Here is a 15,855-nt window from a genome sequence, read left to right as displayed (position 1 = left end):
AAGCGTGTGCTGTGGAAAGCGTGTGTAGTGGAAAGCGTGTGTTGTGGAAAACGTGTTCACACAAATGGAAGCTGATCCAAATACGCCATGATCTGTCAGTGTCCACAATGGTATAACTTGATGTATTCCTAATACTCCACCTTACCTTGCCAGCATCAAGCTCGGGGTGATCGAAGACACCTCCAACCGTACCCGCCTTGCCAAGCTGCTGAGGTTCGCCTCCTCCAACTCGGACACTGAGATGACGTCGCTAGCATCGTACATAGAACGGATGAAGGAGAAGCAGGACGCCATCTACTTCATCGCTGGAACCAGCAAGGATGAGGTCAGTCCTTATCGAAACCACCTTGTGGGGTCAGAAACCTATGCTGGTCGTAAGAGGCTACCAAATGGATCAGGTGGTCAGGCTCTAACTTTATTGAGTGCGTGTCAACAAGGGTTGTTGTTCACAATATCAATCACTGGCTTGTCTGGTCCAGACTTGATTTACAGAATGCTGTCATAGCTGGAATATGTTTAGTGTGGTGTAAAACAACAAGCAAACAAATAATGTTGAAGTTGGATGAAAATGTTAATTTTCTGGTCTGATCAATATTTTTTGTGAAAGCTCTTTTTAAAAAAACCCCAGTAAACTTGCATAAAAGAATTCTACCTATCGCTCACATACCCAATGCTAGTTTGGTAATTTATTGTGGAGTAGATGGTGACTGTGTCTCTTGGAAAACTTTGACATGTGACTTGGCATATTTGAGTGTTGGTCGATGTAAGCTGTGGTCATATAAACAATATGAAATGGTATATAATGTGGGGTAAAAAAAATAATAAAGTTTTAAAAACAATTTGAAATCTGTTCAGGTAACAAAATCCCCCTTCGTGGAGCGTCTGCTAAAGCGTGGTTTCGAGGTTCTGTACCTGACAGAGCCTGTAGATGAGTACTGCATCCAGTCCTTGCCTGAATTCGAGGGCAAGAAGTTCCAGAACGTGGCTAAAGACGGCCTGAAGCTGGACGACTCGGAGAAGTCAAAGGAGAGGAAGGAAGCCTTGGAGAAGGAGTACGAGCCCCTGCTCACCTGGATGAAGGACGACGCCCTCAAGGATAAGGTGAGCTATCTTATACATTAGGGGAGGAATGCCTGTCATTGTTTCTGTTTGAACATGGATACAGAAGGAAACATTAATTGCTACATGTCCAGGCATATTGCGTGTCATATCAGGTTTATGTTAGTGAAGCGTCGGTACTGTTGTCACTTATGACACTCCTACAAATTTTATCCTGCTTTGTTGGATCTGTTCTCATGTACACCCAGGTGGCCCAGTTGACTAGGGCACTTGATTTAGCCACTTGCTGTGCAGAGTTTGAACCCTGGTTTGCCTCAATTTTGTTGCTTGGTTGTCAGCACCATATCCGTGGTCGTGGGTTTCACCTAAGTTGTAAACGTCTGAGACCTGCATCACTTTGTGCTTTCCTCCCATATTTAGCTGACACACCATGATATGACTGGAATGTTAAAAGTGGTGTTAAACCTCACTCACACTCTATATCTGATTTCACCCCAGAAACCAAGGTTAACACCATGCTTTTCACCTCATTCATATACATATTACTAAAAATTATGGATTCTGAATGAATAGATTTGTAATTTGTTTTTACTCGACTGAAGTGGCTCAAGCTGAAAGTATATTTTGTCCATACTGATCTGTGTTCAAATATTTCATGTCTGACTGACTTTTCAGATTGAGAAGGCCACCGTGTCTGAGCGTCTGACCACGTCGCCCTGTGCGCTCATCGCCAGTCAGTTCGGCTGGTCCGGCAACATGGAGAGGATCATGAGAGCCCAAGCCTACGCCAAGGCCAAGGACCCCACTCAGGAGTGAGTACAGCAGTAGACTCTAGGACTCACTGCTTGAGAGACCCGTGTAGACCCCAGTTGGAATTGGTCTTCACCAACCCATGCTTGTAATAGGAGACGACTAACGCTGACTTGGTTGATGCATGTCATCGTATCCCAAATGCGTGGATCGATGCTCATGATTATTTATAGATCACCATCATATTGCTGGAATATTGCCGAGTGTGGCATTAAACAACAGACAGTGCTCGTAAAGGACAAGAAAATTTGGGATTCAGTAGTAAATGACAATGATCCTGTGAACTTTCTCTGCGAGTTCTAATCCTAGATTCAGCCTGATTATGATCCTTGGTTAGAACCACACCATGCTCAGGTGTTCACCGAAGTGGTGAAGTCTGATCCTTGGTTAGAACCACATCATGCTCAGGTGTTCACCGAAGTGGTAGAGTCTGACCCTTGGTTAGAACCACATCATGCTCAGGTGTTCACTGAAGTGGTAAAGTCTGATCCTTGGTTAGAACCACATCATGGTCAGGTCTTCACCAAAGTGGTAAAGTCTGATCCTTGGTCAGCTCCACACCAATGCTCAGGTGTTCACCGAAGTGGTAAAGTCTGATCCTTGGTTAGAACCACATCATGCTCAGGTGTTCACCGAAGTGGTAAAGTCTGATCCTTGGTTAGAACCACATCATGCTCAGGTGTTCACCGAAGTGGTAAAGTCTGATCCTAGGTTAGAACCTCATCATGCTCAGGTGTTCACCGAAGTGGTAAAGTCTGATCCTTGGTTAGAACCACACCATGCTCAGGTGTTCACCGAAGTGGTAAAGTCTGATCCTTGGTTAGAACCACACCAATGCTGAGGTGTTCACGGAAGTGGTAAAGTCTGAGGCGTGCCTCACTGTTGTGTGATGTAGCTGCTATTCTGTACTGAGATGAAGTGTAACATGCTTCTTGTTGCTTCAGTTTCTATGCCAAGCAGAAGAAGACCCTGGAAATCAACCCCCGTCATCCGCTGATCAAGGAGCTCCAGCGCCGAGTAGATGTGAGTCCTCCTTACCATGCTTACAGTGACTAGCTTTCTAGCAGATCTAGCAGTTTGAAGAAGCGGGGTGCACACTAGGGTGGTTTTGAAGTGGGGTGCACACTGTGGTGGTTTCCAAGAAGTGGGGTGCACACTAGGGTGGTTTCGAAGAAGTGGGGTGCACACTGTGGTGGTTCCAAAGAAGTAGGGTGCACACTGTGGTGGTTTTGAAGAAGCGGGGTGCACACTGGTGGTTTTGAAGAAGTGGGGTGCACACTGTGGTGGTTTTGAAGAAGTGGGGTGCACACTGGTGGTTTTGAAGAAGTGGGGTGCACACTGTGGTGGTTTTGAAGAAGCGGGGTGCACACTGGTGGTTTTGAAGAAGTGGGGTGCACACTGTGGTGGTTTCGAAGAAGCGGGGTGCACACTGGTGGTTTTGAAGAAGTGGGGTGCACACTGTGGTGGTTTCGAAGAAGTGGGGTGCACACTGTGGTGGTTTCGAAGAAGTGGGGTGCACACTGTGGTGGTTTTGAAGAAGTGGGGGGCACACTGTGGTGGTTTTGAAGAAGTGGGGTGCACACAGTGGTGGTTTTGAAGAAGTGGGGTGCACACTGTGGTGGTTTTGAAGAAGTGGGGTGCACACTATTGTGTTTTTTTATTCCAAAATAACCTGGGGTGGGGTGGGGGGAGCGGAGGAATAATCTGTCCATGTTTTTGTGAAAGAAATAAGTTATTCACAGGACTTGTGGTTTGTTTAGATTTCAACTGGATATTTTTGTTTCCACAGAACAACAAGGATGATCAGACTGCCAAGGACCTGGCTGTGGTGATGTTCGAGACGGCAACCATCAGATCTGGTTATGTTGTAGCAGATTCCGCTGGGTTTGCTGAGCGTGTGGAGCGTATGCTGCGACTCAGCCTGGACGTCCCTCTCGATGCTGCGGTGAGTTGATGATGCTGGTGGGCTCGAATAGCATTTCAGTTCCGGAGAAAAACATGTGTTTTCAGATTTGTAGTGTTACTGAATTTTCAATTTTAGGAAATTTCATTTGTAACCAACCTCATTAGTTAAAAAATTGACCCATGAAGATCCGGGGTAGAATAGGTCTTCAGTAACCCATGCTTGCCGTAAGAGGCAACTAATGGGATCGGGTGGTCAGGGTCACTGACTTGGTTGATGCATGTCATCGTATCCAGATTGCTTGGAAGGATGCTCATGATGTCAATCACTGGATTGTCTGGTCCAGACTCGATTATTTACAGACCGTCATCATATAGCTGGAATATTTCTGAGTGCAGCGGTAAACAACAAACAAATAAACAAAAAAGTTAAAGATTTTGTGTGTTTGGGAGTTCTTTAGCTTCAGCTTCTCATTGACACTCCCCAATCAGAAACCCCATCATGTTATGGACATTTAGACCATTCACGGTCAGACATGGCCACTAGTCTGTTAGTCTGAGACAAGTCAAAATCGTTTTCTAACAAAATTAAGCTATTATGCATAAACCACTTGTCCAAATTAGATTTGACAATGGTGTCTACCCCAGCCATGGAACGCTTTCTTTCTGTTTTCACACATTCACAAAGGCTGCCCTCTTGTCACTGAAATATTGCCTACTTTTCAGCTCACATTATAACACATGACGAATGTGATGCTTGATCAAATTAATCCACAATGGAACTAATCCAATTGATCTGAGTGAATCAATATTGCCACAAATCTTCAAAAGAGTAGACTTGACTTACCAAAATATTATCCCGTTTTGCCAAATCTTGATATGGTTTTTAAACGATTTCTGTCACGATATGGCTGAAATATTGCCAATGTGATGTAAATATTAACTCACTTATTCTGTATTTCATCACAATTTCTTACAAAACTAAATATGTGCCTTTTTATTTTCTGAAGTATGATGACCAATTTTTGGTTAGTTTCGTTCTTCATGACCAATCTTCCATGATGTCCTGTCACCATAACATTGTTGATCTCCTCCAGATTGAGGAAGAGCCTGAGGAAGAAGCTGAGGCTGCTGAAGAGGAGGAAGTAAACGCTGATGCTGATGAAGCTGAGGACAAAACGGAAGGAAAAACAGAAGAAAAGGTAGGTTCCGCCTGGCATGATAACCTGTTATCTCACGTCAGTCTAGGTTACCATGGAAACACAGCATTTTAACTCATTGGTAATACTCCTCTGAAACTGTTTGAATTGAGCAAACAATACACAAGTAATATTTTCAAACTTATTTTGAAATTGAACTTTTTACAATTTTTGGTTGTTTAAACCCCCAGTAAATACTATAGTATTGATTTTCTTAGATTGCAATACATTGCATTGTCTGAAAAAAAGTGTGACACAATATCAAAATTACGATCAAAGGCTTTGTCATACATTTTTGGAATACAAAAAACAAAAAAGAGTTATTTATAGGGTATTTGTTTTCTCTGAAGCCTTTCGAATCTTTCTTCTGAAAGTACCTCAAACTGTTTGCATGTATGGTAACTAACCTATTTTTGTGCTGTGAGTATTTTTCCCAGCGTCCTTGCTTCTGCCTGTGTGTCCACCCAACAGCACTGCCATGACAATAGTTCCATATCCTAGTTTGGTCATGGCGACATTATCAACAAGACCGTGTTCTTGGCAGTTCGTGTGTGTTGTCGGTTCCTTGTCCAAATACAAATTTGACATTGAAGTTTACCAGCACTTCTAGATGTGACGAAACGTTTGGTTTGTTTTTCTAGTTGCATTTGAATTTTGATAATTTGCATGTTCGCATGGTAAATGTTAAAACTAACTTTAAAAAGAAAATCGTCCAAAAATTACTATAAACGAATTTGATGTACTCGTAACATCATATTTTTTAGACAACTTATACCGACAACTCATCGATGCGTTGACACATACGGCACGGAAACAAGGACCGGGACGAGATAGGATGGAAACCGATTTCTAACTACCATCTTTTTTGTCCTACAGACTGATGATTCACACGATGAGCTTTGATCAGCGGAATTCATAGACATTTTACACAATCATTTTTCATCCATCATCATTTTCTCATCCGTGTCAACATGGCCGCAGTGGACAGACGGCCTTTATCTTGGGTCTAACAGTGTGAAAAAAATTGAATTCCATTTGGAGAACACCTTTCCCTGGTCTTACTAACCTCATCTGTAAACGCTTGGGATGCTGTTCACAATGGATACAAGATTAGGGGTTTCATATTTGTGTATGACTGACAACAAATCCTGTATATGACGTGTGTTTGTGAGGTGAAAAAGAACATATTTAAGATTTCTGCCATACTCATTCATTGTAGTTGTTATGTTGTCGATCGGGAATTATGGCAGACTGGTTGTTATGCCGTGTACAAAAAGCTCATTTAAGACTACACATCTTAATGTATTTTTGTTGTAAGATAAATAAAATTTTCTTTATAAATGTATGTTGATTTGTTTCTGTAATTGTTCAGCAAACATGGAGGTTGTTGAAAAATATGTTTTGATTTCTAGTGGGCGGTCAGGTAGCATAGTGGTTAAAGCGTTCGCTCGTCATGCCGAAGATCCGGGTTCGATTCCCGACATGGCTACTATGTGTTAAGCACATTTCTGGTTTCCCCCGTCGTGATTTTGCTGGAATATTGCTAAAAGCGGCGTAAAACAATACTCACTCACTCCAATCTGTATTTAACCACCTCTGTGGTCAAGTGAAGGTTGGTGGTTCGGTCCCATACTTCATACCAAAATGTTAAAAAATGGTACTTGTTACCTGGCTGGTGCTTGGCATTTAGGGGCTACAACAAGGACTGGCCATTATACAGTAGACATGTGTGTCATTGGGGTAGCCATGTTAAACTGTGGCAAGGTATCTCAGTGGGCTAGCACTATAAAACCAGCACATCTCTGTTTAAGTGCAATATCATTAAACGGGACAGTAGATCCTGTTAGATCCTCGCCTCCAGTTTGTGTTCACCAATGTGAGACTGCTCCCTATACTGTGGATCAGACACCTGTGGTGAGCAGTGAGTCGATTAGTATTAGTACTTGCCTTGAAATAGTTGTATTTAGCAACCAAACCAGACTCTTTTTAACTTGTGAACCTCAAATGACTTGAGGACAGTGGGGTTCACTTGTTACACAGAAGACGTGGGTATACTGTATTCACTGTAATAAGTGCTCTAGGCGCTTAGATGATTGACAAAGGGAGGCACTTATTAAAACCAAACACAAGTTCAATGTTTTCAGATTGATTGGTAGATCAAGAACAGAATTAGTTCAAACATCCATGACAATAAATCATTTTTGATAAGTTACCAAGCTGTTCTACCCTGCTGTGTGTTTACTGTGAACAGATCTGTTATATGCATACGAAGATATGTAATGTCATGTCAATTTTCAGTTTAGTACTGGTTACTGATAAAAATTATTTACAAAATGGTCTAGAATTTGGTCAGCTTATTGGCCCAGGGTGCTTAATACGGCGAATACAGTAATTCCTCACATGTGTACTGGGGCGGTAGGGTAGGGTAGTGTAGTGGTTAAGGCATTCGCTTGTCACACCGAAGGCCCGGGTTTGATTCACCACACGGGTACAATGAGTGAAACCCATTTTCCGGTGTCACCCCGCCTTGATTTTGCTGGAATATTGCTGGAATATTGTTGGAATATCACTGACAGTGGCGTAAAACCATACTCACTCACTCACTCACATGGTACTATGTTTTGTTAAATTGCCATTTCTGGTGTCTTCCGGCATTATATTGTGGGAATATTACATCTTTAAAAAAAAACAAAAAACTTATATATATGAAATCAATTAACCTAAATTACTGATTTTTTTTTTTTTATCAGGGCATGTCATGTGAAAGACAAGTGCTTTATATATTTTTACCTAATAAGACTTCAGCTGCATGAGGATTGGATTTCGTTTGTCTGAACATTTAAATATAATGGCGTACCGCCCCAGTAACCATGTGAGGAATTACTGTATTCGCCGTATCAAGCACCCTGGGCCAATAAGCTGACCAAATTCTAGATCATTTTGTTTTTGTAAATAATCTTTATCCGTAACCAGTACTAAACCCAAAACTGACGTGACATTACATATCTTCGCATGCATATAACAGATCTGTTCACAGTAAACACACAGCAGGGTAGAACAGCTTGGTAACTTACCAAAAATAATAAATAAATAATGTGGATGACACATGGGTTAGAATAGTTCCCTAGCAACCTATGCTTGTCGTATGAGGCTTGATGACGTGGTTGAATGTGTGTCATGCCACATGAATGTGTGGGTGTTGGTGTTGCTCATGATATCAATCACTGGTTGACCTAGCACCAATTTCAATATTACAGGCCACCATGTCATAGCTGGAATATTGCTGAGGGCAAATTAAAACCACAAACAAACACACTTGGATCACAGATTTACTTGGTTTCTGAGCTGGGACAATACCTCTTTTGCACCAAGCTCAAACCCATAAGCAGCACATTGTTTTTGAGTCAATGAAAGTCATGTGACGGCGTGGCTTAACCTCAGCTCAATGGAACAGTTTCGGGTGCATGTGGTACCTAATACAGAATGCAGAAAACCCCAAATACCCCTTGTGGACCTGCTACAACTTGTCTGCAATATATACAAGAAAATACTGACTGAAATATAACATTTCAGTCTTAATAGGATGTGTTTATGATTATTTACAGATGGGTTTAGAAGTTGGTCCGTAGGCGCTTATTGGAGCAGTGTGATTAATATGGCAAATACGGTATATCTGAAACAAGTTCATCACCAGACTTTAGATACACAGGAAGGGTAAAATATTACTGGTAGAAAAAGAAAGCAGTACAGTGAAAAGTAATAGACAACTGCACAAAACAAAGCATTAAGCACTCCTTTCCATATTTTCCACACCGAAGACCTGGGTTCGCTTCCCGACATGGGTACAATGTGTGAAGCCCATTTCTGGAGTCCCCCGCGGTGATATTGCAGGAATGTTCCTAAAAGCGGCGTAAAACCATACTATATTTTTCCTTGTAAAATCGTTATTTTCATAAATCTGATCCTGTAATTTTGTGGTCATCCACATTATTTATGTTTAGAAAGTGACATTCTTAATTTGGGTCTCTGTAATTACAATATGTGTATCTGACATGGTTTGTACCAGCCCTACAGCAGAACATACTTGACTTCCCTTTCAAGTCCTCGTTCTGCTTCTTTGTATCACCCCCACTCTGCAACCATCGGGAGGAACATACTGTGTTCTTGTACCACCTGGAGGAACATGCCGTGTTCCTGTACCATCGGGAGGAACATGCCGTGTTCCTGTACCATCGGGAGGAACATGCCGTGTTCCTGTACCATCGGGAGGAACATGCCGTGTTCCTGTACCATCGGGAGGAACATGCCGTGTTCCTGTACCATCGGGAGCAACATGCAGTGTTCTTGTACCATCGGGAGGAACATGCCGTGTTCTTGTACCATCTGGAAGAACATACTGTGTTCTTGTACCAAATGGTGGGACATGGTGTTCTTGTACCAGCTGGAGGAAAATACTGTGTTCTTGTACCATCGGGAGGAACATCCTGTGTTCTTGTACCATTGGGAGGAACATACTGTGTTCTTGTACCAAATGGTGGGACATGGTGTTCTTGTACTATCTGGAGGGACATACTGTGTTCTTGTACCATCGGGAGGAACATCCTGTGTTCTTGTACCATCGGGAGGAACATCCTGTGTTCTTGTACCATCGGGAGGAACATACTGTGTTCTTGTACCATCTGGAGGAACATACTGTGTTCTTGTACCAAATGGTGGGACATGGTGTTCTTGTACCACCTGGAGGAACATACTGTGTTCTTGTACCACCTGGAGGAACATACTGTGTTCTTGCAAATCGGGAGGAACATACTGTGTTCTTGTACCAAATGGTGGGACATGGTGTTCTTGTACCATCCGGAGGAACATGTTCTTGTACCATCTGGAGGAACATGGTGTTTTTGTACCGTCATGCTGAAGACCCAGGTTTGATTGCCGACATGGGTACGATGTGTGAAGCCCATTTCTGCTCTTCCCCGCCATGGAATATTGCTGGAATATTGCTAAATGTGACGTAAAACCATACTCACTCACTCACTCATTGTAGCATATGGAGGGACATGGTGTTCTTGTACCATCTGGAGGGACATGGTGTTCTTGGACCACCTGGAGGGACATGGTGTTCTTGTACCATCGGGAGGAACATGCCATGTTCTTGTACCATCTGGAGGAACATGCCATGTTCTTGTACCATCGGGAGGAACATGCCATGTTCTTGTACCATCTGGAGGAACATGCCATGTTCTTGTACCATCTGGAGGAACCTGCTGTGTTCTTGTACCATCTGGAGGAACATGCAATGTTCTTGTACCATTTGGAGGAACATGCCATGTTCTTGTACCATCTGGAGGAACCTGCCGTGTTCTTGTACCATCTGGGGGAACAAGCCATGTTCTTGTACCATATGGAGGAACATGCCATGTTGTTGTACCATCTGGAGGAACATACCATGTTCTTGTACCATCTGGAGGAACATACCATGTTCTTGTACCATCTGGAGGAACATACCATGTTCTTGTACCATCTGGAGGACCCTGCTATGTTCTTGTACCATCTGGGGGAATATGCCGTGTTTCTGTACCATTTGCAGGAACATGCCATGTTCTTGTACCACCTGGAGGATTGTGGTATGTTCTTGTACCATCTGGGGGAACAAGACATGTTCTTGTACCATCTGGAGGAACATGCCTTGTTCTTGTACCATCTGGAGGATTGTGGTATGTTCTTGTACCATCTGGGGGAACAAGACATGTTCTTGTACCGTCTGGAGGAACATGCCATGTTCTTGTACCACCTGGAGGATTGTGGTATGTTCTTGTACCATCTGGGGGAACAAGACATGTTCTTGTACCATCTGGAGGAACATGCCATGTTCTTGTACCACCTGGAGGATTGTGGTATGTTCTTGTACCATCTGGAGGAACATGCCTTGTTCTTGTACCACCTGGAGGATTGTGGTATGTTCTTGTACCATCTGGAGGAACATGCCATGTTCTTGTACCATCTGGAGGAACATGCCTTGTTCTTGTACCATCTGGAGGAACAAGCCATGTTCTTTTACCATCTGGAGGATAGTGGTGTGTTCTTGTACCATCTGGAGGATTGTGCCATGTTCTTGTACCATCTGGGGGAACATGCCTTGTTCTTGTACCATCTGGAGGAACATACCATGTTCTTGTACCTTCTGGAGGAACATGCCATGTTCTTGTACCACCTGGAGGATTTTGGTATGTTCTTGTACCATCTGGAGGAACATGCCATGTTCTTGTACCATCTGGAGGAACCTGCTGTGTTCTTGTACCATCTGGAGGAACATGCAATGTTCTTGTACCATTTGGAAGAACATGCCATGTTCTTGTACCATCTGGAGGAACCTGCCGTTCTTGTACCACCTGGAGGATTTTGGTATGTTCTTGTACCATCTGGGGGAACAAGCCATGTTCTTGTACCATCTGGAGGAACATGCCATGTTCTTGTACCATCTGGAGGAACAATCCATGTTCTTGTACCATCTGGAGGATAGTGGTGTGTTCTTGTACCATCTGGAGGAACATGCCATGTTCTTGTACCATCTGGAAGAACAAGCCATGTTCTTGTACCATCTGGAGGAATGTGGTGTGTTCTTGTACCATCTGGAAGAACATGACATGCTCTTGTACCTTCTGGAGGAACATGCTATGTTCTTGTACCATCTGGAGGGACAGTTCAATGTGTAATGTAGATTTCCCTCAAAGATGCATTGGAATTTGAGATACTTGAAAATTAAGAAACGGTGGTTCTTTTGTATATTTCTGTATAACTGATGCAGTGCAATTTGTTTCTTGTCATCTCAAGTGTTTCCGTAAATCAGGAAATGTTTCAGAACTGTTGCGAAACAGGAATAATATTGTATACAAAAAAAGTAACTGTCCAGAACGTTCCCAAACTTCCACTGATCTTGGTTCCTAGATGAAGACCTTCCACTAACATGACTATGAATTAATTGAAGTATGGAAGATTTGTGCATTAAGTAGTGTGGATTGCTCATCCACAGATATCCAGTACATTATTCTCTGTTGCATTGTGATAAATAGCCTGGACCTATTTGCACTTGTTGGAAGTGTCGTCAGCGTCTCCATCTCTTGTCAGTACCTTGCCATGGAATTGCAATGGCTCTTAAGCAAATCATAATCACTCTTTAACAGCAGTTTAGCAATATCTGTAGTAAAAAAAAGGCTCATGCTAGGAAGACTTCAAAACCTTTAGTCTGCTGAATTGTTTCAGCATAAGGCGCTGTAAAGAGGGTGGTCGATTTAAAAAAGTTGGTGCTTCATTAAACAAGCGTTTTTCGATCATACTAAGGTTAAGACCAAAGCGAACACAAAATTTTGTAAATTTTCTTGAACTCACATGAATTAAGTTTTTAAGAGTGTTTTGCATTTCCTGTTAGAAATTTTTTTTAAATCATTAGATTTGTGCAAGCTGAGCATTTATGCATACTACATGTAACTTAAATAATAGGAAAAGCCTACTCGTTAAACAGTTTCATTTGGTGTGGGGGGCACGGGTGGCCTAGGGCGTCTAAGGCGCCGCGATTCGCTGTTTAGAGTTGCGTCCCTTGGGCACGCCAGAAACCTATGATTGTGGGTTCGAATCCTGGTTTGCCCTGATTATGTTTCTAGGTTTGTCAGCACCATACCCCTGCTTGTGGGTTCCACCAAAGTGGTAAATGTCTGAGACCTGCATCACTTTGGGCTTTCCTTCACGCCGCGATATAACTAGAATACTGTTAAAAGCGGTGTTAAACCCAACTCACTCACTCACTCACTCATTTGATGTGTCCTTTGACTATGTAGTGAGAGCATTAGGTAAACCCTGCTTACATCAAATCAGAAACAGTAGTAAAAGAACTTGAAGCTGTTTTCTTGAGTATTATGAGGGGAGGGATGTCAGGTGTCCCCAGTTGTAAATGAGACGTTATGAAGAAATTGTTTCAATCAAGAAAGAGCAGTGTAAATTTATTTAGCATTCTCATTTAAACGGAGCCCAAAGGAAGATACAGTGGTGAATTAGTCCATGGTATTTTTCGTAACATAATGGAGATATGATACACTGGATGTTTGGGATGTGGATTTGCAGGCAGCAATCTCTGTGTTACGAGGGAGCACGGGTGGCCCAGTCATCTAAGGCGCCACGATTCGCTGTGCAGGGTTGCGTCCCTTTGGCACGCCAGAAACCTATGAGTGTGGGTTCGAATCCCAGTTTGCCCCGATTATGTTTCTAGGTTTGTCAGCACCATACGTAAACGTCTGAGACCTGCATCACTTCGGGCTTTCCTCCCACAATAAGCTGACACGCCACGATATAACTGTAATACTGTTGAAAGCGGCGTTAAACCCAACTCACTCACACACTGTGTTACGTTCATCAATAAAGGAGAAATGTACAGAACAGAGGCTAAACATGGTTGGAGGCAAGATTTTATATCCAGTCGAAACTGTCAGAGATGCAAACTGATCACTTGTGTGCAGCCAAATCTCATGAAAATCAGATCTTTACCTCTAATATGATACTGGGGCACGGGTGGCCCAGTCGTCTAAGGAGCCGCGATTCGCTGTGCAGAGTTGCGTCCCTTGGGCACGCCAGAAACCTATGATTGTGGGTTCGAATCCCGGTTCGCCCCAATTATGTTTCTAGGTTTGTCAGCACCATACCCGTGCTCGTGGGTTTCACCGAAGTGGTAAACGTCTGAGACCTGCATCACTTCGGGCTTTCCTCCCACATTAAGCTGACACGCCGTGATATAACTGGAATACTGTTAAAAGCGGTGTTAAACCCAATTCACTCACTCACTCCAATATGATACATCTCTGTACGAGGATCTGAGGACACTTCCATGGAAGGCCATATCACTGAGTGAACTTCGCCCGTTCTAAATGTGTTGTCTTTGAACCAATCAGATGTCAGCTTTCTTAAATGATTCCACTTCATTTCTTTACCACTCGATTTGGGAAATGGCAATTTAAACAATAGAAAACACACAAAAAGTCAAATATTCCTTTTCTTTGTGATGTAGATGCCATGGCATTATGTTCAGGTTTGATAGAAGTCTAGGGCCTTTATTGGTGAAGTGCAAGGTGTAAGGCCAATTAATTTTTAGGATTACGGATTTTTCAGCCCAAAGTCCAGGGTTGGAGGAGGGAAAAAAAAATGAAGCCAGATGTATTTTTTTTATGCAGAATACCTCTGGCATACTCTATGAACATATTCTGTGCTCAAAAGACCGCCATATGTGACGATAAAGCCCCTTGTAACAATAAATATTCAACACTTACAACACGTACAATTGTTGAGGGAGGCTATTCATGTTCGGCTTCGAGATCAACAAAGATCGATTATGTATCTCTTTACTAGTTTACAACGGTAAATTCAAATTTTTTATTAAAAGGTGATAACATATAAAATAACTGACTACGCGGCTATTGGCGGGGGAAAAAAAATGGAAATCTGATTTTTTTTTTTTTACATTTTCTCAAAAATTAGAGTCGGCCTAAGGATTGTTCCCTAATACTCTGTGCTTGTAGAACTGATTACAGTGGCAATCAGGTGGTCACAATGATTGGTATCACTCAGGAATTGTGTAGTGGTAATGATTTCTAGGCCTTTTCAAAATGGAAGTGATTGGTCTGCTTCTGTTTTAGCAAGTATATTGTACTTGCAAACAAGCTTCTAGTTGCTGTTCAAGGTCGTTTTTATACAGATATGTATCCAGCAGTAAGTTGTTATACAAATATTTACCTCTTGACTAAAGTCTTGTTGTGTGTCACATTAGTATCCCGTTACTAGGACTGTGATGGGTAACTTGGGTACTCAGTATGGGAGGTCCTCAGTAGAACCCGGTACCCACTACCTGGGCCCGTGGTTAGTCAGGAAATGTTTGTTTAGTGACAATAACAATAGAACTCCATGGTTAAACTTCAAGTCGCAAATATTGGTATTTCTTCTGACTTTTATATGTTTGAGTAAAGATAACGCTTCAGTCAACTTCAGTGTGTGCATGATCAGATTGTTTTATACGTATTTCTATACACGTTTTTGCCAGGGCTCTGGTAAAACAATTGTCAATCGGACATTTTGTCCCCAACTCTTCAGACCTACAGCGGGTACCCAGGAAGGGTTGGGTAGTAGGGAGACAGGTACTGAGGTAGTAAATTTGGACTCATTCTACCCTTTACAATCCTGTAGGGTAACCTACGTGTGTACGATTCCTAGGATATCCAATATAATTCCAAGAAAATCCATATGTTCAGTCTCACATTGAGAATAGCATATGTTATAGCAGCCAAGTGAGACCTTGTCTGGATGCGATATACCATATTAAGTACCCTTTTCCATATAAGCACCTCCTGACCAACTTCTAGATCAACCTGAAGGTAATGCTTGTTATAAGGGCTTGCCACTAAGACCGAAAATTTGAATGACAATTCATCTTTCCTTGTGGATATTATGGATTGATTTTACAATAGGGGTATGTAACTGCATTGTAACTATTATCAAAAATGTTATGTTTCATCTATATTTGAACTAATTTTGTTCACTACTGCTTGATCTCTGAAAACACACTTAGTTTGTGTATGGTTTTAATATGCACCCTCCTTTGTCAATTTTCTAAGAACCTGGGGCGCTTATTACTGCAAATATGGTACTGCTTATACTTTTAACTTCCATCAGACTCAAACCTTATTTTCTCACACTCAATCTCTCTCAATATTGGGATGTCAAGACAACATCAATGGACGACAAGTTCTAAGTTGTCATGGAAACCAGGAAGAGGAGGAAGAAGACAGATGGATAGAGGTATCTTAGCAGTCTCAGGAATCAGAACTGTTGATTATAATAGGGGGCACGG

General features: G+C 42.3%; 1 protein-coding gene across 1 annotated transcript in view; it reads left to right on the top strand.

Moving 5' to 3' along the window:
- LOC139445993 (uncharacterized) overlaps positions 1-15,855 on the top strand; it is a 60,361-nt gene that overhangs the window by 33,914 nt on the left and 10,592 nt on the right. Inside the window, exons 12-18 of the mRNA XM_071227260.1 lie at positions 154-325; positions 856-1,101; positions 1,735-1,871; positions 2,814-2,892; positions 3,659-3,814; positions 4,869-4,987; positions 8,841-8,849. Coding sequence (XP_071083361.1) covers positions 154-325; positions 856-1,101; positions 1,735-1,871; positions 2,814-2,892; positions 3,659-3,814; positions 4,869-4,987; positions 8,841-8,849 — 918 coding nt within the window. The remainder of the gene's footprint in view (positions 1-153; positions 326-855; positions 1,102-1,734; positions 1,872-2,813; positions 2,893-3,658; positions 3,815-4,868; positions 4,988-8,840; positions 8,850-15,855) is intronic.

Source organism: Haliotis cracherodii, unplaced genomic scaffold (assembly GCF_022045235.1).
Source record: "Haliotis cracherodii isolate W230 unplaced genomic scaffold, xgHalCrac1.p SCAF_6, whole genome shotgun sequence".
In the NCBI taxonomy this organism is placed as follows: Eukaryota; Metazoa; Mollusca; class Gastropoda; order Lepetellida; family Haliotidae; genus Haliotis; species Haliotis cracherodii.
The sequence above is the reverse complement of the archived record's forward strand: the minus strand, read 5'-3'. Positions and strand labels throughout refer to the sequence as shown.